General features: G+C 33.7%; 2 protein-coding genes across 3 annotated transcripts in view; both read right to left on the bottom strand.

Annotated features, from left to right (window-relative positions):
- The window catches only part of arg1 (arginase 1), a 17588-nt gene extending 10428 nt beyond the window's left edge, over positions 1–7160 (bottom strand). Inside the window, exons 1-2 of the mRNA XM_056469612.1 lie at positions 6932–7160; positions 6746–6818 (exon numbers count right to left, since the gene is read on the bottom strand). Of these exons, the coding sequence (XP_056325587.1) occupies positions 6746–6818; positions 6932–7048 (190 nt within the window). The 5' untranslated portion in view covers positions 7049–7160. The remainder of the gene's footprint in view (positions 1–6745; positions 6819–6931) is intronic.
- Positions 7161–10494: 3334 nt separating this feature from the next.
- heatr1 (HEAT repeat containing 1) overlaps positions 10495–25153 on the bottom strand; it is a 77333-nt gene continuing 62674 nt past the window's right edge. For both annotated transcript variants that reach the window (XM_056469176.1, XM_056469177.1), the window contains exons 39-45: positions 23509–23643; positions 23329–23433; positions 21658–21826; positions 19751–19944; positions 17255–17413; positions 13378–13486; positions 10495–10919 (exon numbers count right to left, since the gene is read on the bottom strand). In XM_056469176.1, the coding sequence (XP_056325151.1) occupies positions 10831–10919; positions 13378–13486; positions 17255–17413; positions 19751–19944; positions 21658–21826; positions 23329–23433; positions 23509–23643 (960 nt within the window). In that variant the 3' untranslated portion in view covers positions 10495–10830. The remainder of the gene's footprint in view (positions 10920–13377; positions 13487–17254; positions 17414–19750; positions 19945–21657; positions 21827–23328; positions 23434–23508; positions 23644–25153) is intronic.

Below are 25153 nucleotides of genomic sequence, written 5' to 3'. Positions count from 1 at the left end.
AGAAGTGATAATTATACAAAGCAACTCAGATAATTAATGCGAGAGTAAGGACGGGGGGAATGGATGTTTTTCTACAGGTGGTTTGTCAGGTCAAATCACCTGAAGCACACTTCATAAATGCCTGTTTTTTTTTTAGAGATACGGAGTGATTGTAAGAAAGTGTCTGGTAAAAATGTGTCGGTTAAAGCATTTTATACAGGTGGTTTGTCAAATCCACTTACCTGTGTGAGGCACACTCAGAATTTTATAACGCGTTGATTATGCATATTACTACTCAATGTATTAGTAAAAAGTAGCCCTTGAAAGTACTCAAGTGAGTAGTAAGTATTATTTCCTGCAAAAATTTAAAATGTAGTGTACATCAGTACCATTTTAAGTGTGTCTCTAAATGTAAGATTATTTGCTATTCATGGACTATAAATTTAAAATGTAAGAATATTTTAATATGAGAAAACATTACATTAATATATGCATCTATAATAACTTTCTTGAGGTCGGTCTGTCTGATGTGACTTTTCTATGCATGATTTGATAGGATGCGAATCACAGGAGTGATCATTCTATTTAGACAATCACGAGAACGCAAGTACAGACAAGAACACATATTGAGAAACGTCCAGTGAGTGCCAGCTACCAGCATTTTTCAAAATATCTGCCTTTTGTGTTCAACAGAATTTGATAAAGTGTCGATGTGATGTGGATTCATGTCAATTGATTGATGTAGTTGGTTTCTGCTGATTGATTGGGGTGATGATGTTTCTAATCTGTAATTAGATGTTCTAAGATGGAGATGTGTATTTAGAGCCTTTTAAAATGTTTGTATGTGATTTTTTTGTGCCCTGAGCAGTGGTAGAAAGAGTACTGAAAAGTCATACTTAAGTAAAAGTACCATTACTTGCCTAAAAATGTATTGCAAATAAAGTAAAAGTATCTGTTGTGAATATTACTCAATGTATAAGTAAAAAGTAGCCCTTTCAAAAGTACTCAAGAGTAGTGAGTTTTACGCTGTAAAAATCTGATGTGTTTACATGTGGATGTGTGTGTAAACGTAACATTCTGTAGTACATTTAGTTATTGCGCAGCAGACACGCAACCTCATAAGACGGTTAGATTTAGGTTGTGACATCAGGCGACCAAAATTCAATGTCTAGCCAGCGTCTAAGATAATGTTATTTTGATGTTCAATAATGACTTCAAATGATGTTGATATTAGGTTGATTTTAGGTTGTTAAAAAGTGACCAAAATTCTACGTCAAGCCAACATCTTAAACCAACATCATATTGACATCAAATACTGACATTTATTCGTCAGGTATGGCAACCAAAATCCAATGTCTGATAGACGTCAAAGTGGTAACGTCCACACAGCGTCAAAATGTAACATCATTAGACGTTGATATTTGGTTGATTTCAGGTTGGACGTTGGACATTGACATCGGCCTGATGTTGGGTTCTGACGTCAACCTGATATTCATTTCCAAACAAAATACAACATCCCCACAACGCTGAGGTACAATGTCAATCTGACGTCTTGTTGATGTCTTGGGCCTGCTGGGTGTTTAAGGCCATTTTGGTCATCAAACAGTAAACATGGGTCTCTGTGTCAATCTTCTTAGACACTTTTAATGCTTCCAAACATGTCTTGAGGTAGTTCATTATGATGCAATTTGCATTCTATGTGTGATTTGATTGGACAGGAATCACAGAACTGACTTTTCTAATCACCATAGACAAGAAATAATAAAGTAGCGACTGCAGGTTGAAGGAAAGTAGTGAAGTAAAAGTACCAATACTGCACTAAAAATGTACTAAGGGAAAGTAAAAGTACACATTTTAAAACTACTTAGTAAATTACAATTCCTGAGAAAAACAACTCAATTACAGTATTTTGAGTAAATGTAAATAGTTAATTTACACCAATGGCCCTGAGAAAGGCTTGTAAGCTGAGAAAGCCTTGACATTTATTTTATTTCATAAAATTTTCTCCTTTATTACAAGTGTTGCTGTAGTTCCCTATAGTTTTTACTGTGTTCAACCATTGAAAGAAATTCAAATACACTGAAAAAAATGACATTTGCTGTTTGTTTAAACTACTAATTTAAAATGAGCTGAAATAACACAACTCTTGTTTTTGTTTTTGTTTTGTTTTTTGGGGGGGGGCGGGGGTAACTTAAATGTTTTATGTTCAATCCACTTAAATTTGTAAAAACGAATAAGTTATCTTGATTCCCTCATGGTGTCCTAACACAAATCGATTGTGTGGAACCCATTTTTTACAGTAGGTTTCGAACAAATGGAGGGTGATTAAACGATGACAGAAAATAAATTTTTGGGTGAAAACTCTTGAAATGAATGTGTAAATAAATCACTCATTTTCAGACAGCCTGTCACTGATTGAACTTTTCAGACAGATGGAGCTCTCTGATATGTTGCAGCATTAAACATTACTGGATTTGTTTGAGTTAAGGTGTGCAAATAAATGTGTCCCTCTACAGAATGGCATACTGCAGCAGACACACAAGGGGTGTGAAGAGATGCCACGGTCACTATCCAATCAGAACACACACACACACACGCACACAGCTGTCAGCTGAATTAATAAGTACAAACATACACGGCACCTCTGAGCTACTACTATATGTCCACAGAAAACATCCTGCACATTAAAGAAATGCAGCCAAAAACTGACTTATCCTTCCATTGTTTAAAACCTATTTTGGTGTTTTGCTTCTGTTGAATACAAAAGAAGATATGCATATGTATAGTACATATACACACACACACACATATATATAATTGAATTCAGAACTATTTGCCCCTTTGAATTTTATTTTATTTTTTAAATATTTCCTAAATGATGTTTAACAGAGCAAGGACATTTTCACAGTATGTCTGATAATATTTTTTCTTCTGGAGAAAGCCTTTTTTTTTTTAGTTTTTTTTTTTAAGTTTTTGTTTTATTTCAGCTAGAATAAAAGCAGTTTTTAAAGCAATGTATTTTTTCGACTGTCTACAGAACAAAACATTATTATACAATAACTTGCCTAATAACCCTAACCTGCCTAGTTAACCTAATTAACCTAGTTAAGCTTTTAAATGTCACTTTAAGCTGTATAGAAGTGTCCTAAAAATATCTAGTGAAATATTATGTACAGTCATCATAACAAAGATAAAATAAATCAGTTATTAGAAATGAGTTATTAAAACTATTATGTTTAGAAATGTGTTAAGATAATCTCTCCGTTAAACAGAAATTGGGGAAAAAAATTCAGGGGGATAATAATTTTGACTTCAACTGTGTGTGTGTGTGTGTGTGTGTGTGTGTGTGCGTGCGTGCGTGCGTGCGTGTGTGTGTGTGTGTATGTATATATATATATATATATATATATATATATATATATATATATATATATATATATATATATATATATATATATATATATAATGGGATCTGAAACTTGGAACAATTTAAAATGTGCATCAATTTTAATTACAGGTAAGGGAGATTTCACAAAAAATTAAACATACTCACTATTCATTCACCATCACCATGAGTTTCTTTATTCTGTTGAACACTAAAGAAGATATTTTGAAGGAAGCTGAAAACCAGTACCCACTGACTTCAACAGAAAAAAAACAAAACAAATGTGTTCATGTACTTCTGTAGAACAATTACTTTTGTGTTCAGTGGAAGAAAGAAAGTCAAACAGGTTTGAAACAAGTAAATGGTGAGTAAGATATATATATATATATATATATATATATATATATATATATATATATATATATATATATATATATATATATATATAACATTTGCTTTACAGGCTATAACAGCACATTCTGAATGCAACGCTGGACGGAGCTGCCAAATACCACGATTTCATCTTTGTGTCCTGCGGTTAGTACTGAATGTCAATTTTTAAGCGCAAAAGGTCAATTATTGTACTTTTTGTTCCTTTTTTCATGTAAGTAATGATCAATCTACAGGTTATTCCGTGCAATGACTCATCCTTAAGTTTGTAATCTCTGAGTTTTTCAGTTCAAAAGTAAAGCAGGTTTAAATGGCAAGAATTCCTGTGGGGACGAAAAAAACACTGTTATTTAGCCCCACTGCTAATAGTCATACCTTATTTTTCACTTCACATTAGAGTTTGCAGTGTTTCAACTCAGATAATTTATCAAATGAATGCCAATAATATAATAGCCAATAATTGCCAATAATTAGCCAATAATAATAAAATCAATATTCTAAATAATGACATTTTTTATTGTTGGGCTTTTTAAAAAAATATTTAGCCTTCACCTAACCTTTGCCTTTCTACAACTTTATCCTGAAGGTCTTTTGAAAGCAGGGTGTAATGTAAGTAAAGGTATAGATTTTCACAGAGTACACTCTGAGAAAATGGTACAATGTTGTATCAAAGAAAACCCTCACTGGGGCAGTACCTTTTTATGGAATAGATTTGTACTAAAGAAACATATTTGTACCATTGCAGTTTGTATCTTTAAGGGCATGATTTGTACCATGGGAAACCAAAATATACCTTTGATTTTTAAAACCTGCAGATACAATATTGTACCTTCATCAAATGCACATATCTGATCCATGAAGGTACCACAACAGTGATAAGACACTTTGTACCTTAACAGTGACAAATGTGTTCCTTCAAGAACTATTTAAAGGCATTTAGCTCTATCCAAAATGTGTCATTTATTTTCAGTAAATATAAAACATCAAATATACAAGCAGCAATATTTTTTTTAAAGTTTCTTTTAAAAGTGTAAATGCACCTTTTCCATTTACAGTAAAGAATAAAAAATACTTTAACATAAATCAAAAGTTCTTTTTTTTGCTAAACATTACACAACACTTTACACAAAAATGTTACAGAAACACATTCTCCCATCTACAATATAAAACTTTTTTTTTTCAAATTTTTACACAAAACCTTTGTAATCACTTAAAAGTTCATTTAATTTACTTAATTTTAAAATGGAAATAGAATTATGCGAAAGTATTGTAACGAGATATGCACAGGTTTGATAAGTTTTACAATACTAAAATGTCTGCCTGAACACTTTGCATAGGACTTTTGCCAGCTCACGTGTGTGATGGAAAGCAAATGCCAAAAGGTGCAGATATCAATAATAAAAATGTTTATATCAGAAAAAGCTTACCAAATTATTATTAAAAATTCCTTAAATGTTTAATACCTACACTCTCAGAAATAAAGGTACATGTCACTGGGGTGGCACCTTTTCAAAAGGTACATATTTGTACCTAAAATGGTCCATATTAAGACCTCAAGGGTACAAATTAGTACCTATAAAGTACAAAAGTGTTCCTCTTAAAATGTTTAGGTACTAATTTATACTTTTGAGGTACCAATATGGACCCTTTAAGTACAAATGTGTATCTTTTGAAAAGGTACCACCCCGGTGACACCTCACATACCTTTATTTCTGAGAGTGTATAGTTCTGTTTTACCAGTTGTTTTGTTTAATAGAACTTAATAATTAATGTTTATGAGTTTTTTTAATCATATGTTTTTAAATGATAATTCATGTTTTAATATGGAAATTATTCATGAAATCAATTTGCCTGTCCAGTAATATTTATTTTCATAAGTATTGTAATAAAGGAGTTGTCCAACACTTATGTACCTTCATTTCAATTGTATAAAAGGAACAGAACAGTATCTTTTCTGTACCATATAAAGTACAATTTTCACAAAGGTACAAAACTGTTTCTTAAGGAACATTATTTGTACCACCATGTACCTTTTTTTCTAAGAGTGTATGATGATTTTCTATATGCTGTATGTTTTATGCAGTAAACTTGCTAACATTTTAGTCACATCCATGATGCATGATTATTTTCCTCATTTAAAATCAAAAATTTTCTTTTACGGATTGATCCTTTTCTGATTTGCAAAATATAAACAGATGTTTCAATATGTTAACACAATTCTTTCTCTGAAAATGTACGTTTTGAGTTTTTACTACAAATATCACATCCATAACGCTGGAATTGCTGAAATGTCATTTTTTGAGTCTTCTGTACTGTGAGGTAAATATCAGATGAGTAATTCCATGCAAATGACAACCTTGCCATGAAAAAATTTTCACCAAAATATTGAAACCGTATCTACTTTTTTTTTGTGTAATTAAGTATATTACAGTGCTTTAGAAATACTTAAAAATGTCTCTGTCAATGTTTTTAAACGACTTTATTTGATTTACCAAAGTCACACAAGTGGCAATTTCACATCTGTCACATCCATAACGCAGCTTTTTCCTCATAAATGCAAAAATATGAAATAAAATAAAATCAATCATGTTTGTTCTATAGAGAGCCAACTCCTATCCTTATGATTAGCATTATTTTCTGGGAGTTTAATTATTTTTATTTTTTATTATTATTTTTAATTATTTTTATTATTTTTTAAATTATTTTCTGCAGTTTAATTCACAGAACTTCTACAAAGTATGTCGTATACTGCAAACTTGCATACTTTTTTGGTCACATCCGTAACGCCTGTTTATTTCCCTCATTTAAAGTACAAAACATGTTTACAGATTGATATTTGTCTGATCCCTTAACTCTGTGATTAGCTGTTCTGGAAAATATGAACAGATGCTTCAATATAATGTAACGTATACTTTCTCTCTCTGTGAATTTAGGTTTTGAGTTACTGCAAATGTTACATCCATAACGCTGGAATTGCTCAGGTAGTGTTACCTTGCCCTTTAAGTTTCTGCACCAGTCCGGCGGCTCGAATGAGGTCTGCTCCTTCCTGCACACCATCCTTCTGCTGCAGTGACAGACAGTCAATAACATGAGCTCCACTACTGCAGCAAACAATATCATTTCTCACACAGTTTACCTCAGTGTTTTATTTCCCGTCAGAATTGCTTTATCTCTCACCTGTCCTTTGGAGAACGGCGCGCCTATTATTCCCACAGAGTGCCGCTGATGATGGAGGTGTCTCCTGAATATGTGAAGAGCTGCTCGTGATCCGCTGAAGCTCTTCATCTTCATCATCACAGTAATAATAATTCATCCGGCAGCAGTGAGTCTGGAATAAGCGGCTCTACAATCAAAGCAGATTACAGGAGCCGTGACGACACGCTGGCCGGTGACGCGCATTGGGCTGCTCTGGGTTTTCCTCTCTGGTTTGATGAAAAGTCGCTAAATGAGCAAGAGCTGATTTGAGGTCAGCTAATTTCCATTCGAATGGGTTCATTATGATAATAAGCGCATGTAAAGAGCACAATTTTCTACTTGGGTATCAAGAAAATAATTTAAGGCTGTTAATTCGTTCACTTAATTTTTGTTGCTTTCGATTAAGAGTTTTTTTTAGGAGTTTAGTTTTTACGTTTCTACAAAATAAAAATAAAGAATGTCGCACATCAACTCGCTTGGAAAGATAAATGATATTTTCCGTATTCTATGATTATTACGCAGTTTTTACGAATTTTAATCGTATTTTAATGTAAACTTACTTTTGTGTATTCTTTTGTCAAGACTGTTCAAAATGAAATGAATGGGAGAAATGGGAGAACATTTTAAAATGTATTCGTCGTAATAACTAGAGGAAACGATAGTGATGAACTATGGCATCTCAGATGAAACTAAAAACAAATAATCAGTCTCTAACAAATAAATAATAAATTGTTATATTTCTAACAAGAATAAATGCTTAACTCTTCAGATTTTTTGAAAATGGCAGTGTTACATTTGAAAAATATATATTCCTTGTTTACAATTAAAGGCTTCGTTATATTCTAAACAAGAAAAATAAAATGAACTATTTTATTCATTTCTATGCATTTGAAGATGCACATAGTATGAATAAAAAAAATTAATTGGAAAAAAAAAATAATTAAAAAAAACCCTTAAAAAAATTAAGTCAGAATTCTGAGTTATAAAGTCGCAATTCTGAGTTATTAAGTCAGTATTGCAAGTTTTAAAGGAGTTTCCTGTTATGGCGATTGGCCATAAATGAAGTGTTAAAGACTCTTTCTTTAGGTTCTCTGCTTGTGATGTGGTATATTCGCAGCCCAGTTTACCAATAAAGGCCAGGAACCAAACAGTATTTGGTTGACACTTTTACTGAACTGAAATATAAACTAATACAACCCTTTTAGGTTTAGCCCTTTATAATGTCTATGTTCGATATGTCTGCAGCTCCCAAGTACACCACACAAGGGCACTCTTGCAATTTGAAACAAATAACAGCTGCGACAATATGTAAATCATAATTGTTACACATATAATAGATAAATAATATAGAAATCCTAATTTTAGACTTTTGGAGGAATCACACAACCTGTAGCTAGTTTCAGGCGCTCTGTTTAATGCTTTATAATTGCTATTTAGACCAAACTGTAATAATTAAAAAAGAACAAATCCATACAAATAAATAGATAGCCTAGTTCAACTATATATTTCCTTTTTGAAAGCGTGATAAACATTAAAAAGTCAGATATAGGCTTTATTGTTGTGATTATGAGCTAATGTGCATGCGTCTTTAAAACTCCATTTATGGCCAGTCGACATAACAGGAAACTCATTTGTAACTCAGAATTCTGACTTAAATTTTTTTTTTCAATAATTTTTTTTTCAATTCAGTGGCGGGAACGGCTTCCATACTAATGAAATCGTATTAAAAGAAAACAATCTCTTCAATCTTATCTAGAATGAAATTACTGTGCAGTTTAAACATCGATAAATAACATTTAAGTGTATCATAATATATTGCAAAATTAATATATTGTTGTTGTTTTATCTAATTTTATGTTATATTTTGACACTCCTGTTATTCAGCAATGTTTAAGCCTTACAATATTTTTATTCTTAGATAAAATTGCAAAGATTTATTGTTCATTTAACACTGAACTTTTAGTTGTCCTTTATAAGTGATTTACATAGCATAAATAGTCCTCAGTTTAGATTAGGTCACAAAACTGGATGAAGTTGCATTAATAAAGCATTTATTAACATACAAAGTAACTATTAGTATATGCCTGAATAATATGATATATAAATGTTCAGTTGAATAGTTTATTAATAATTCATTTAGACATTCTGAATGGCCTTAAAAAACACCAACTATTCTTAAATAACTGGTTTGTAATAAATGCAATACTTATTTTAGTAATGAAAAATGAATCATTAACCAAGTATGAAAACACAATCATTAGGCACATTATACATGAGCTTTTAAGTCAAGAATACAGCATTTGTATCTGTATTTATAAACTACTTACATCTATTAATGTAGATTTAATGCTTAGAAGATAATGAATTAACTATTTGCTAATGCTTAATAAATGATTCATAGTGTGTGTGTGTGTGTGTGTGTAATTATAAAGTGTTAACAAAAACACAAAAAAATGTACTTTTCCAATGTTATGCATGTCTCTACGACTGCAATACACTAAGTAGATTAAACAGACCTAAATAGTTTTAAAGTGTATGTCTGATAAATAAAAATTGGCAAGACAGCTGGCTATTACTTTTAAAACAGTTGGTAACACTCTTCTCGATGAGAAGTTTGGGTTCGGGGGAACCCAACTGTCCTGCAGGGACGTTCACAGCTGGATACAAGATGGACAGGCAGGAGAAGTGGCGTGTCATGTGCCTGGCCGTGCTGTCCCTGAAGGATATTGAAGATATGTATTTATTCAGGACTTTGATTACAGGGTTTCTGCTGATGGGCTAAGGCGGGGCCTTGGGGTATTGACGATTGATAAAAGCGGTCAGTGCGGCTCAAAACCCCACCAAGCTGGCCGGCTGGATTGAAACGGTGGTGAGCAGGGTCATTGGTACTCAGACTGTGGCATTAGACTGCAAATTGGAAAACATTGGGGAGAATCTATCGGCGTTGCAAGGTAATTAAGTCAGACCTGGAGACCAGACATTAGATAACTGCGAAATTGGCAGATATTGATCCAAATTAAAAACCTTTTGTTCTCTTTCGGCTTCCCTATGACTCTCCTGCCAGACGGCCTCAGCTGGAGAGAAACAACTTCCCCCGGAGAGCAAGATAATGAGACACTCGAAATTCCTGCTTCCTGTTCCAAGGACACCTGTGAGACTCGACAGGCTTACACGCACACACACAATTATTATTTATTATATTAGTTAATGCATCTACTAACATGAACAAACAGTGAACAATGCATTCATTACAGCATTTTTTCATGTTAGTTAATAAAAATCCAGTTGTTCATTCTTAGTTCATGTTAAATGTTAACAAGCATGGATTTAGATGATAATAAAGCATTAGTTAACGTTGAACTATGATTATTAATTAATGCTGTTCATAATTAAGTATTGTTCATAATTAGTTCATGTTAGTAAAAATACATTAACTAATAATACTTTATTGTAAAGTGTGACCAAACAGTTGATGCATACTTAAAGTTGAACCTGAACTTACTGTACATGCCACCTATTTGCTTTCTCCCATTAATCAAACACAATTTTTCCATATTAATCTTTTTATGATATGACGTTTCCTCAGAAAAACACTAGTGTGCATTACAAAATGTCATTCAATGCCATAAAACGGTTTCTTTTTAAAAACATCAGACACATATACTCATCACGTGCGTCGTTTTCATATAAAGGGCAGAGCATCCAGTCATTTCAGGCTTTCTTCATTTACAAATGCATAGACACATAGGTAGGTCAAGCTGCCAATCAGTCAGAGTTCAGATGTGCAGGAGAAGATGGTGGACAGACTGATGCATGTTTCAGTATGATAGCTCATCAATAAAGTAAGGATAACAAATACACTGAATTTGTCTCAGGAGCCATTAAAAGTAGCTCTGCAGTGGTTCACCGAGGACAGTCTCCATTTCTTGAATGACCTTCTGAACCTGGTGCTCAACCTCTTCACATTCATCTGTAAAACAAAGAAAGAGCTTCATGAGGAAAGTTTACAGGGAGACACTATTATGTTGGTTTGAAACAGCCATAAGTGCTTTAAGTTTAAAGTAGGGTACTATTAAGAGTGGCTGCTAATGCGTTCTGGGTGGTTGCTTGATGTTTTTATCACATTGCTAACACCAATTAGCATGTTGCTAACATGAACATGTTAATAATACGAATAAGCATGATGCTAAAATAGTAATAATATTTAGCTTCCTGCTAATGTAGTTAAAGGATGTGCTAACATAAATGAACAAGTTAGCAGGTTTCAGGCGTGCTCACTATACGGTTAACACGATTTAACATGCTGTTAGTATGCAATAGCATATTTATAACACTGTTAACATGTTTGCATGTTGGTAACATGTTAACATGATTTAACAGCAGGTCTCAAGCATGTTTCCCATCATTTAGCATGCTGTTGGTATGAATTAACATATTATTAGCACATTTCTAACAGTTAATATTTTTATAATGAATTAGCATGTTGCTAACATGAATTAAGGCATAAACATTCATTCGTATTTTGATAGCATCCTTCTAACATGGTTAGCACTTTGTTAAAATTATTTAACATGTTGCTAGCATGATTTAACATGCTATGTCATGTCATAAGCTAGTTAGTAGGCTTCGCAACTGCTATAGCTAGATGGGACTGGGTGGATAAGTTAAGATTTAATGTGCATCCCATATTGCATACTAATGCAGTATTCTACGCCATTTTGTAGTATAAATAGTGTAAGTTCACACTGAAAAAAAATAATAATAATAATAAGTGCACTTTAATTACTCAGAAAATACACTTATTCAACCCTTAAAATGAAGTGTGGAATGATGGACACTTCACACACTCAACAGCCGCTGCTTTGCTCTCGTAACAGTAGAGGCGGAGTTATGGGCACTGATGTTGGATTATTTATTTTGGATTGTGAAAGGAAAGTGATTATACCACCTCCTGATGGCTTCATGGCAGGTTTTATTTGGTAGTTTGGTCATTTATTTCGCTAATTTGGCAATCGTCAAAAGTCATCAGGGAAATGGTTTGAATTTCCGCTTAGTAAATAAATGTTAGTGTTCAATTTGGGACGACATTACATCCATATACTATGCTGTTAAGTGTGTAAGTGCATAAGTAAATGGTGCATAAGTGCATAGTGTGCCATTTGGGACTAGGCATGGGATGATAACAAGTTTCAAGGTTTACCGCAGTTTGAAAAAGTCAAGGTTTTAAAACCACCAAGGTTTCAACCTTTCTGTTATACCATTCCTAAGGTATGTGTTAGATTTTTTTTTTTTTACATGTTTTTACAACTATTTAATTTAGTTTTTTAGGACAACCGTACATCCAGCTGACAAGGAATGTCCACAAAAAGCTACTGGTCCAAAATATTTTAAATGTTCATCATCATCATTTTCATCCGCTTTTACGGGGCTGTGTCGCTGGGGCAGCAGTCTTCGAAGAGACTCCAGACTTCCCTCTCTCTAGACACTTCCTCCAGCTCCTCCGGGGGGATCCCTAGGCATTCCCAGGCCAGCTGAGAGACATAGTGCCTCCAGTGTGTCCTGGGTCTTCCCCAAGGCCTCCTCTCTGTGGGACATGCTTGGAAATCCGAAACAGATTCCCGAGCCACCTTAGCTGACTTCTCTCTTGTGGAGGAGCAGCGGCTCTACTCCCAGCTCCTCCTGGGTGACAGAGCTCCTCACCGTCTGTAAGGGTGCGCCCTGCCACCCTGCGAAGGAAACTAATTTCAGCTGCTTGTATCCGAGATCTTGTCCTTTCGGTCATGACCCAAAGCTCATGATCATAGGTGAGAGTAGGAATGTAGATTGACCGGTAAATCGAGAGCTTTGCCTTTCGGCTCAGCTCCTTCTTTACCACAACGGACTGGTACATTGACCACATTACTGCTGCCACTGCACCAATCCGCCTGTCGATCTCACGCTCCATCCTTCCCTCACTCGTGAACAAAACTTCAAGATACTTGAACTCCTCCACTTGAGGCAAGGACTTTCCTCCGACCGGTAGATGGCAATCCACGTTTTTCCGGTGTAGCACCATGGCCTCGGACTTGGAGGTGCTGATATTTTAAATGTTTCTTGATATAAAATATGTGTTCAATGTGTGAAGAAGTTGTTGGTTTTCACTCAGACATTTAAAAGGACTTATTTTGTATCAGTAATCATAATACCGTGATGTTTTTATCCAAGGTTATCATACCGTCTGAATCTTATACCAGCCCATGCCTATTTGGGACGCAGTGATAATGTTTGAAAGCTCAAAATGCTGCCCATCTCAAACCAACCACAAAATTCTGAATTCATGAGAAATAAAAGCAAAACAGGACTCACGGCAGCAACAGAGATGACATTAGGTAACACTGTGTACTTATAGTGTGTACCCATTTGATGAAATATTGGTGTAATGTTCTTACCCTCCATGAGCTCGGCCAGGAATGGGATGGTCTCTGGCAGAAGAACCATGTAGTTCTCCCTCAGCTTGCCTGCCAACTCCAGCAACATGACAAGCGCAGAGAAACGAACCTGAAAAAAGTTGAGAAAATTTATTTGTATTTTAGACCATAATGCATATATTATACTCTTTCTTAACTGTATTTATACAACAGTTCAGTCTGGATTTCGATCCTGATTGGCTGACAGTCATGTAATATTCTGCAATAACAGCACTTGTACAGCCTCTTAATTCTTCTGCATTACTCTGCCCATACAGGGTGACAGCAGATCAATAAACTTACTACAGTTTGACAAATATTGCATCTGTTGGACAACATAATGTACTTTTGAGGCTTTTTCGAGGAGAACGTAGTTGTTTATATTTCAAATATGCAGTTTTTATTTATAAGGATAGTGCCTATTTTAAATATAACTTCTGTGTTAAAGCGCATTGGCATTCATTAGCCTGTCGTTGAGCACAGAAAAGATGGTTGATGTTGTTCATCCACAAGATGGCGACAGAGACCGTATAATAAGCCCTTAGAGGAGAAAAGATTGTATTTTAACTACAGTTAATCAAAACTCAAAATTGGTGACATTTTACATTCTGATTGCTTGCCGCCGAACCGCGTCATAGCTCATTTCTAGGGCCAGACGGAATCTGCGGATGTTTTTTGTTGATTCTGCTGAGAATTTTAGTAAAAATCTGCGAATTACTGCAGAATTATTTTGGGAGTATGATAACTAAAACCTTAATATGTAAAATGAAAAATAATATCTTTTAAACTTTTATTTAATGTTTAAAATGCAAATCCAATTAGATTCACTTTATTTGGTAAACAAAGCAAGTCTCTCAGATAAAATATCTACTAAAAGACAGAAAATATTACTTCACAAACTGCATTGTACATAAATCATATGAACATTTTCATATTAGTCAATAATTTTAGTGTAATTTAAAAACTGAATAAATATAGATTTACACACATTTACTCAAGTAAATAAACAGAACTAATGATCGGCTAAAAAATGCGTGTGCAGATTCCGTGTGGGCCTACTCATGACCATAAAGTTGACTTGATTTCAACTCTCCTCGTCGCCCACACTGGCGAAGACGTGCCGCGCTGTTCCTCTCCGTTGGCTCCCATTGAAAATGAATGAATTCCGGCTACTTTGACGCACTCGCCGCTTTCGGTGTGAACATACGTTAATTCAGTAGCGAACTTCCATTTGTGCGACTTACACTTTTCGTTGAAAAAAGTTCCTTTGTCCACCTTTTTTTTTTGCTGCTGCCACCATCCTCACTTGTATGTCACACACCTCACACACTTTTTTCTTGCAAAGAAAATTCCCCTTCGAGGTTTTGGCGCTGTTACATCTGAAGGCAGCTACAGCCTCTCACATGACAGCAAGGAAAGGCACAGCCAATCACAATGATCATGTGTTTAGGGGTCATTCAGGGGTCATAAGAAGTCTTTCAACAGCACTAGTCAAGACTAAAGCCAATCTGAAGATGCTGGACTTTTAGCGCTGTGTGCGGGTGTAGTAATGAGCAAACAAAGAACACAAAGCACAAAGGCAGAACATTTCATAGGCAAGATTTAGTTTTTTGTATGTTACGAACTTTTGTGCTAAACAAGTAACATTATTAATGATAATACAGTCACTTACTGCACGGACCATAAGGCAAAGTAGTAGCAACTTGCACTAAATTCTAGGCTTATGCTGTTTTTTTTATCAAATCAGCAAACAATGTAAATGAAATGTGACAAGATGGTCCAAGATGGATGCCAGAAACTCATATTATTCTTGGCTAAGTGAAGTAACGGCTAGTTTTTAAGTAACACAAAAATGTGCCTGATAACATAACAGTGCCTGCGCCTCAATGTGCATACTGTACACCCTAAATTATTGAATATTACAAATGTTATATACCATTTAGATCAGAAAGTTGAATATGCACATTAAAATGCAGGGATACCGATGGTTCACATGAGTCGTTCACAAACGAATCGCTCCCTCCGTTAGAATTAGAAGTGAAAGCAGGAGAGGGGGGAGCGGGTGTTTCAGGACATGGACCAAATTTAACAGGGAGGGAGGATAATACATTTCCATGCACACAAACACACGCTCTTTGTCGGCAATGAACTTGCGGTCTTCTAACCTAATTCTAATTTTAGTAATTTAAAAAAAAAATTGCATACTGACAAGCAGTAAAACTCCCGATCATAGATATTTGTATATATCTTAAGCTCCGGATGGCCAGTCACTGCACCTTGGTCCCGCATTCATTTCAATTGAGAGCTACCCTGTACTAAAATGACGACTATATTGATGCATTCCTTCCAATAGACAACATTAGTGGAGGTGACTTGTAATGTAAATATCTATGCTGCATGTCTAGGTTAATATTGACCGTGCAATTTTTTAAGTGGATTAAATTATTGGTGGGGACATTTTAATAGTTGGTGGATATTGGTGGGGATGATGCCCTCCATCCACGCTAAGTCTACGGCCCTGGTGCACATTATAATAAGACACAAACTCACAGTGCCTGCTGAGATGTAGCTTAAGTGGAGCAGGGTTTACTGTGACTAGAACTGTTTAGAGGCTTTGAAATATGGAATGGACAGCGACTGGAGAGTTTCACTATATCAGGATTCCCATACCTTGGTTAACTTCAAATTCACAGACTTTCCAAATCAAATATCCTCAAACTCAAAGATTAAAATAGTGGACATTTCAAGTGACAGCAAGACACATTGTAACAATCTTCATGTGTCAAACACAACTATGCTAAAACAATTTATTTATAAATGGTAGTAAAATATTCAGTACTGTGAAATATCCACTGTTATTACTACTGTTGCTGATGATGCTAAATTTAAAAATCTAACAAAATTTGTACAACCAATATTTATTTTCAGTCTCATTTTCAATAAATGAGTCAGTTATTCACTCATAAATCTTCATGTTTCATCATTTTTGAAAAATTATTCAATGGCATGTTTTTGATGGCTGGTTGTCACTACCTATTGGTTAAATAATGTAATTGCTGCCTTTAACTTTCATTTTGAGTGTCAAGTTAAATGCATATGACGGTGATTTTAATCTTTAACATCAGTGGTTATATCTAAATTATAAACTGTTATCCCAGTACTTCTGTTATTGGACTGTTTGTAACTTCATTAACTCAAACGACTAAAAACTTAATCTCTTTCTTGATTTTTACGTTTTACAAACACAGATTTGAATGCAGCAATTCGAAGGATTAATAAACATATGCAAATCACCATCAATTTAAATTTATGTTGTATGGGTGTTGACACCCCAATCTTTAAATGATTAATCGTGCAGCTTACACTGAATGCATTAATGCAGGCCAAAGTAGTAGCAGAAAATACCTTTAATAACCTAAGAAACCCACCACATCCCGAATAACCTACCACAACTTCTACCATCCTCATTACATTTTACAGAAAATCCTAAATGCTTTCATACATGTGATTTTAATGACATAAGAGGCGGTCTCTCTGCGATCGTTACAAATTTAAAAATTTATTAATCCACGGGCCACGTGTGTTCCGAACAGTGGGTTGTGATCCGTACAAATCACGGACCAAACCTTGATCCGCTACAGCCCTGATAAATGGCCTTATGTCCGTAGAAGAAATCTGATATTCTTTTTGATATATTTCTTTTTTGCATAAAACAACAGCTGGCTTTCTTTGCAGTATTTATTATGTAATGACTTGACAAGTTGACCGAAATCCTTAATTGTTTTTTTTTTTTTAAGAAAATTAGCATTGTTCCTATGTTCACTTCCATATCAAGTTTCATAATTGAGAATACGCATACCTTTGGTGAACTGTCACGTGTCTTGAGCAGAATCTGATAATTGAGAACTTTCCACTGCGAGTCGTCTCTCATGGCAACAGCAAACTGAGCAATGCAAGGCACCAAGTGTGTGGTAATGCGGCTCTTGTAGGTCTCCTCTCCTCCTAGCATGTTCTCCAACTTCAGAAATCAAACACACATAAAATGAACTCATGACAGGAAAAAAAATCTTTACATCATTTTTAAAGCACCAAGTTTTGATCCAAGATCTATAAAAGTGAGATTAAGATTAAAGTTATTAACAAATAAGGCCATATTTTTAAAAAGCATGTTGATGTGAACTGTCCTTAGGAATATACCATTTGGGAACTTTAACCTGCTGTCATAAAAAAAGTCAGAGTATATATATACATATACACATACATATACATATATATATATATATATATATATATATATATATATATATATATATATATATATATATATATATATATATATATATATGTATATATATATATATATATGTATATATATATATATATGTATATATATATATGTATATATATATATATATATATATATATATATATATATATATATATATATATATATATATATATATATATATATATTTTTTTTTTTTTTTTTTTTTAAAGCCTGCAAGCAAAAAGTTTGGACTTCAGGGTGTATCATGATAAAAAGTTCTGAATATTTTAACTAAACCATGAACATGTTTTTTGAAGAAGTCCTGGATTATGTGACAAAGACCACAACTTCTATGATTCCGGCATAATCAAAACACACCTTTGTTTGTTGTGAATATGCACCCTACAGTGACAAAAATGATATACTATTTTTTAATAAGTTTACTATTACAAAAGTTACCAAATATCAATGTTTACAGCATACCTGTCAACCCTCCCATTTTCCTGGGATTCTCCCATATTTTACAATTCTATCTCCTGTATTTTTAATCATTATATGAAGGGTGGCAATAAACATTAAAGAGGCAATTCTCCCTATACGCAAAGCATACCGCCGAATAACCAGGGGACACCCCTTGCTCTTAAATGTGAATCTGTTATGTGATTTTATTTAGGCATGAAAACACTTTGAAATAAACATAAAAACGGCAGAATTCTCTTCCTTTTCATTACAGGCGCCATCGACCCTCCTATGCAATCCTCAAAACAGTCAGTTCATGTAGCGGTGCGTGACTGTCAGATGCGCTCCATATTGATAAACAGATGCTGTTTCCCAAACGGATTCTCTACACACAATTTAAAGCAGAGCGAAAGCGGACACTGGGTTTTCGGTGCGTGTTTGAACAGACACACAATAATAATAATAATAATAATAATAATAATAATAATAATATCTAAGCATGTCTATCTTGGTGGGTTTTTTTTTAAACACAATAAGGGGGTTATCCCTTATTTTCACACCCCAATGTTGACAGGTATGGGTTACAGGCTTCCAGCTTTCTTCAAAATATCTTATTTTGTGTTTGGACCAGGTTTGGACCAAAGAAAGGTCGAGTAAATGAGTATTTTCATTTTTGGGTGAACCATCTCTTTAATTACTTAATGGTTGAAATCTGGTGTGTTTGATTAGGCAGAAACCCAAAATGTGAAACTTTCAGAAACTGAGAAGCATTTGGTCACAGTGTCCTGACCTCTGCCTTGATATTGTAGAAAAATACTACATCATAATCCCAGGAAAATTACACCATCTAGATGTTTTTATACTTTAAGCTGAAATACATACATACAGTTGAAGTCAGAATTATTAGCCCCTCATTGAATTTTTTTTCTTTTTAAATATTTCCCAAATGATGTTTAACAGAGCAAGGAAATTTTCACAGTATGTCTGATAATACTTATTCTTCTGGTGAAAGTCCATTTGTTTTATTTCGGCTTGAATAAAAGCAGTTTTTAATTTTTTTAAATCCATTTTAAGGTCAATATTATTAGCCCTTTTAAGTTATATTTGTTTTCGAAAATCTACAGAACAAACCATCATTATACAATGACTTGCCTAATTACTCTAACCTGCCTAGTTAACCTAATTAAGCCTTTAAATGTCACTTTAAGCTGTATAGAAGTGTCTTAAGTGTGTCAAAATATCTAGTCAAAAATATTATTTACTGTCATCATGGCACAGATAAAATAAATCAGTTATTAGAAATGAGTAATTTAAACTATTATGTTTAGAAATGTGTTAAAAAAACCTTCTCTCCGTTAAACAGAAATTGACTTCAAATGTATGTATGTATGTGTATATATATATATATATATATATATATATATATATATATATATATATATATATATATATATATATACACATTTATAAATTTCTCTTTTCTCTCTCTCTCTTATATATATATATATATATAAATTTAATTTATGTTTTTTAAAACTAATTTGAAAATAATACAACCAAAACAACAACAACTCCAATGATTGCTATTAGCGCTAATAGATTGTTGTTCAGTTTGTGTGCTACACTGACCTGATCCACCAGAGGGCCCAAAAGAGCATCAGCTCTTTCCTTACTGAGGAAGTGCTGAGTATCGTAGAGGAAGATCTTGTGAAGGCAGTCCAACACATACTGTAGCAAAAGGCTGCTCTTCGTCACATTATCATCGTCATCATCCTCATCTGAATCATCATCACTCTCATTCTCAGAGTCAAAGAAGGCTTTGTCTATAGGTAGAAGGTAAGGAAATGTCAACATTAAAATCTTATTACTCCACATTTCTTCTTAGGTTAGTTCAGCCAAAAATTAAAAATCGGCCATCAACTACATTCAGACATCTTCATTCATCACAAATTATGATATTTTAGATGAAATCCGAGAGCTTTCTCACCCTCCATAGACAGTTACAACTCTGAGAGGTTCAAAATCCAGAAAAGCAACCAAAAACTTAGTTGAAAGTTTCCATGTCTTTAGTGTTTCAACTCTAATTTCAAGAATTAGAATAATTGTAATTTCAAGAAGCTTCAAAAAATCATGTAAAAATGACATTTGTCTTGTCAAGATGTGTGTTTACTATGGACAGTATGATGTATTTAGAGTCAGCATCACATAATAGTAAACACCCTGACCTGTCACGGAAGTGAAGAATTTTTAATGCACAATTATGTTCTTGGAGCTTTGTATGATTATAGTTGAACCGTTGAAGTCATATTAAATGTTTTTGGTTCTTTTTCTAGACTTTGAACGTTTTGGGACCCTTGTCTATGGAGGATAGGAGAGCTCCGGGATTTAGTCTGAAATATCTTAATTTGTGTTCTGAAGATAAACAGAAGACCTGAGCAAAACATGAGGATGAGTATTTCATAACAGAATTTAAATTTTTTGGTAAACTAATTCTTTAACACAAGCCAGTCAAAAATCGTTTGTACAACGAAGACACATAAAATGTGCAGTATGTCAGTTTGACACCCAGTGGTTGAACTAGGTATTGCATGCCTGGTTCAAAACACACAAGCGCAGGTTGCCAGACTGATGACACCAACAGCATTGTGCCTGATTGTCAGGCCTAAAGGCTGATTTACACGTTGTTCTAAAAATTTGTCCTAACCAACACCTGAAATTTATATATTTAGAAACGGCTTCTATTTCTTGCAGCTGAACAACAGGATAAACTGACAATGATTTCATCAGGTACACCTCATGTGCTTTATTCAGTGTTAAGTTCTAATAATGTGAGTTTGAATGCCATTTCACGTGACATTTATTGCCATACTACTGAAAGCAGCAGCAGATAGTTCACCTCAGGTCTTGAAAATAAACTGTTTGAAATTGAACTTTAGAACTGTGACACAGTGCAAACCAAAACATATCAGTGATTCAGCACGTTCATTTAATAATGTTATTGATTAGTTTATAAACCTTACCATTTCTCTGGAGTGCAGTGAGTGCACTATTCTGTGCTTCTGAACGGCTTTATTTAAATTTCTGTCGTGTTTCCTCTGGTGCAAACAGCCCAATTGCTTATCACTGCAAATCTTATCATGCAGGGTGTTGTTAGGACATGGGGTTACTATGTAACCTGCCCACCTAAGGTTTACGTTTGTAATATTTATATTATTTGCTAATTAATAACCACCTCATGTGAAACATGTAAAACTCATGTGGTAGCCTTCCTGACTGACTGAATGAATGAAATGAATGAAACTCTGTTTTCCACCAAGGCAACGCGGGGTGCTTAAATATAATTGGCTAAACTGGCATTGGGCGGGTTAAATGACCAGATTAACAAGAATGTTCACTTAGCATGTTTCTTAAATATCTGCAAACATATTATAGTATTTTTATGCTTTAGAAGAGTCAAAAACGTACATACAGCACCTTTAAAGGTGTATTTGGAACATCACAGAAACTTTCAAATTTATCAACTTTCAAAGATTTACCTGTGTGGGAAATGTTAAGCTGATGCAGCAGATCGGAAAAGGGTTTGACCAGCTGGCCAGCAAACAACACAAACAGTCCTTTGAGTTTATCTGCGATACGATCTGCCAGTCTGTAGAAGGTCAGCAGGCGATCTTTAGAAGCACCGTCAATCTTTGACCAGTCAAACAACTGCAGAGGAGAGAAAAGACGATTCAGTCAGCATCTACACTAATGTTCTTAAAAGAGCATCTCTAAACTAACATTTACAAGTGCGATTAGTTAGTTACAATAATTCCTTACATTTGAATAGCGCTTATTCTGGGTAATGGGTACACTTTACACATTTTAGGGGGGAATCTCTTCATCCATCCATAAATAACAATACTATACAAGGAACCTTCCTTTGGTCAATTACTGTAATAGTAAAAGGATAGTTCACTTAATCATATTTACTCATTATCCATGTGTTCCGAACCGGTTTAAGTTTCTTTCTTCTGTTTAACACTAAAGTAGATATTTTGAAGAATGTCAATACAATAACAGCCATTGACTTCCATAGTATTTTTTTTGTTTCTACTATGGATGTCAATGGCTGTTTTTTTTCCAACATTCTTCCGAATATCTTGTTTTGTGTTTAACAGAGGAAAGAAATGTACAAAAGTTTAAAACCACTTGAGTGTGGGTAAACGGTGAGAGAATTATCATTATTTGGTGAACTACTGTATCACTTTAAAGGCTAAACGTTTTAAAGGCTAAACCTTTTACCCAAACTTAAGTTATATATATATATATATATATATATATATATATATATATATATATAGTTTTTTAAATATTTTGTTTAAAGTACTTCACATTTATGTCAAAATGCTAACATTTAAATGACTGTCTTTTAATCTTTTTTGTTATGTAAAAATGTTTATAGAGCATATATTCAGAGAACTCTTGAGTTTTCTAGAGAATGTAGTTTTAAGTCTATACATTGCGGGTGAAACGCTAGTTGGGAAATTACTTGAGACAGGATGCACTTCACTAAGTTGTAGTTTTATAAAGTAGCTTTTTTTTGTAGTTTTTAAAGGAATCGTTCCCCCCAAAATGAAACTCTTCCTCCACTTGTTTAAACCTGTTTGAGATTTTTCTTCTGGTAAACACAAAAAATATTTAGAAAAATTATGTAAAACAGTAGTTATTGACTTCCATTGTATCTTTTTTTTTTACCCTACTATTGATGTCAATGGTTACCAGTTTCCTACATTCTTCAAAATATCTTCTTTTGGGCTTTATTTTAATGGTTTAGGCACAAAGTCTTGCAAAAGCATTAAGGGCATGTCTGAATCCACTTTTGCTATTTTAAGGAAAAATACGTTTCTCTTAATCTCTTAATGAGTTATGGGTGTGTTTTGAGTATAACATGCATTAATCCAATCAGAGTCTCATCTCATAATTTTTGATTTCATTCTTTAAAGAGCGAATAACCTAAAGAGCAAAAGCAAAATAAACAACTACTAAGAGCATGATTTCATTTTAAAAATACAAACAAAAATAAAAATAATCATAAAAAAAATAAAAAAAATCAAAACAGGTTTTACACTTCACAAGACTGTAGTTTGAAAGCTCCAGTCAGAATTGTTTTTGATGCATGTAAATATTAGTGTCTGTCTATAATTGAAGGAAGTACAACAGAAGTTTACCTTGAAGAAAAGAGGCCTGAAAGTGACTTCTGAAAGTTTCATAATCATCACTAGCAGACAGTCGATCACGCAGCCTTCAATCTCAGCAGTCTTCTTCAGATCGCCCTAATACAGTTATATTCGTCAGTAAATGAATGAAATCAGGGAAAAAGAAAAACTGTACCAGGGGGTATTCAATACCTGGCAATGCTGAGCACGGAAATCAAGCGCAGACAGGAAGAAGGAAGTGAGCTCTGATTGGTGGTTATTGAGTTGGTCTTTGTCCATGTGGCTGATATGTTCCTTCAGAATGTTCATCAGAGGACCAAGACGATTCTGCACAGACAACACAAAGAATATGGACATCAGCTGATAACAGCATAGTTGTAAAAAAATTTTGGCTTATTTTTGTATTTATGATCACTGAATTTTGCAAATACAGTTGAATCAGAATTATTAGCCTCTCTTTAATTTTTCTCCCAATTTCTGTTTGACGGAAGGAATATTTTTTTAAGAATATAAGTATTAAATAATATCAATATTAATATCATTTCTAATCACTGATTTCTTTAATCTTTGCCATGATGACAGTACATAATATTTTACCACATATTGTTCAAGATACTAGTATTCAGCTTAAAGTGCAATTTAAAGGCTTAACTAGGTTAATTGGGCAAGTTAGGCATGTCATTGTATAATGATGGTTTGTTCTGTAGACAATTGAGAAAAAAAAATTCTGAAGGGAGCTAATCATTTTGACCTTAAATTGGTTTTTAAAAATTAAAAACTACTTTTATTCTAGCCAAAATAAAACAAATAAGACTTTCTCCAGAACAAAAAATATTATAGGAAATACTGTGAAAAATTCCTTGCTCTGTTAAATATCATATTTGAAAAAGAAATAAAAATTTACAGGAGGGCGAATAATTGTGATCGCAACTGTACATTCTTAAACTTGTCAATATAATTTCTTAAACTAGATGTGCAATAATAATCCAAAAATGTAATTCAGATAGTTGTTTTGGTCTCATCAGATTCTGACATAACTCGTCACCTTAGAATTATGAGGTTCTAGATCTGATATTTCTGTCTAAATTGAGTTATTCACATATTCTTATTAAATGACAACCTTTTTTCATGATGTGATGTTTTTGTACAAGCTGTTTACATTTTAAGATTTTTTTTATTTAAAAAAACAAAAAAGGTTTTATCTACAAAGTCCAATGGCTCAACAAGGTTCTTTCTGTGAGCCAATCAGCATTTCGAATGCACACCTGAGGACCAATTAAGATCAGCTTTCTTTGTCATTCCACCAGACTGCTCCGCTGTTTAAAAAATGTAATATATTAAATGTAAAATATTTTTATTTGCGTACAGTGAAACATTTTCGGTGTTTATTAAACTTTGTTAAACAACTCTGCACATTGTTTTCAAGCTCACTTAAACCATCAAGTCTCTATTCATTTGAATACTCATTGATACTTGAACATATTCTCTCCAAGATGGACACATTAATGTAACTTTGTATGTATTTTATATTTAACTGTGTGTAATTTAACATCAGCCACGTGTTATTCAATCATTCACGCATTCTCCATCAAACTAGCTTGTCAACAAAAGAACAGTATTAACAAGCAGAGGTGTGAACCATCAATTCGGTTCAATTCAATATCTCGGTGCATCACAGTGCATTGACGATGCTTTCCATACACAGTTTTATATTTTCTTCACAGCACAGCAATTCTTGTATTAAAGTGTATAAATATATTTCTGTACTATTTGTATTACAATTTTGTCCTTTAATACAAACAATCAGATATATAAACTGTACCTTTAAACAACACGA

This window comes from Danio aesculapii, chromosome 12 (genome assembly GCF_903798145.1).
Source record: "Danio aesculapii chromosome 12, fDanAes4.1, whole genome shotgun sequence".
NCBI classification, from domain to species: domain Eukaryota; kingdom Metazoa; phylum Chordata; class Actinopteri; order Cypriniformes; family Danionidae; genus Danio; species Danio aesculapii.
The sequence above is the reverse complement of the archived record's forward strand: the minus strand, read 5'-3'. Positions and strand labels throughout refer to the sequence as shown.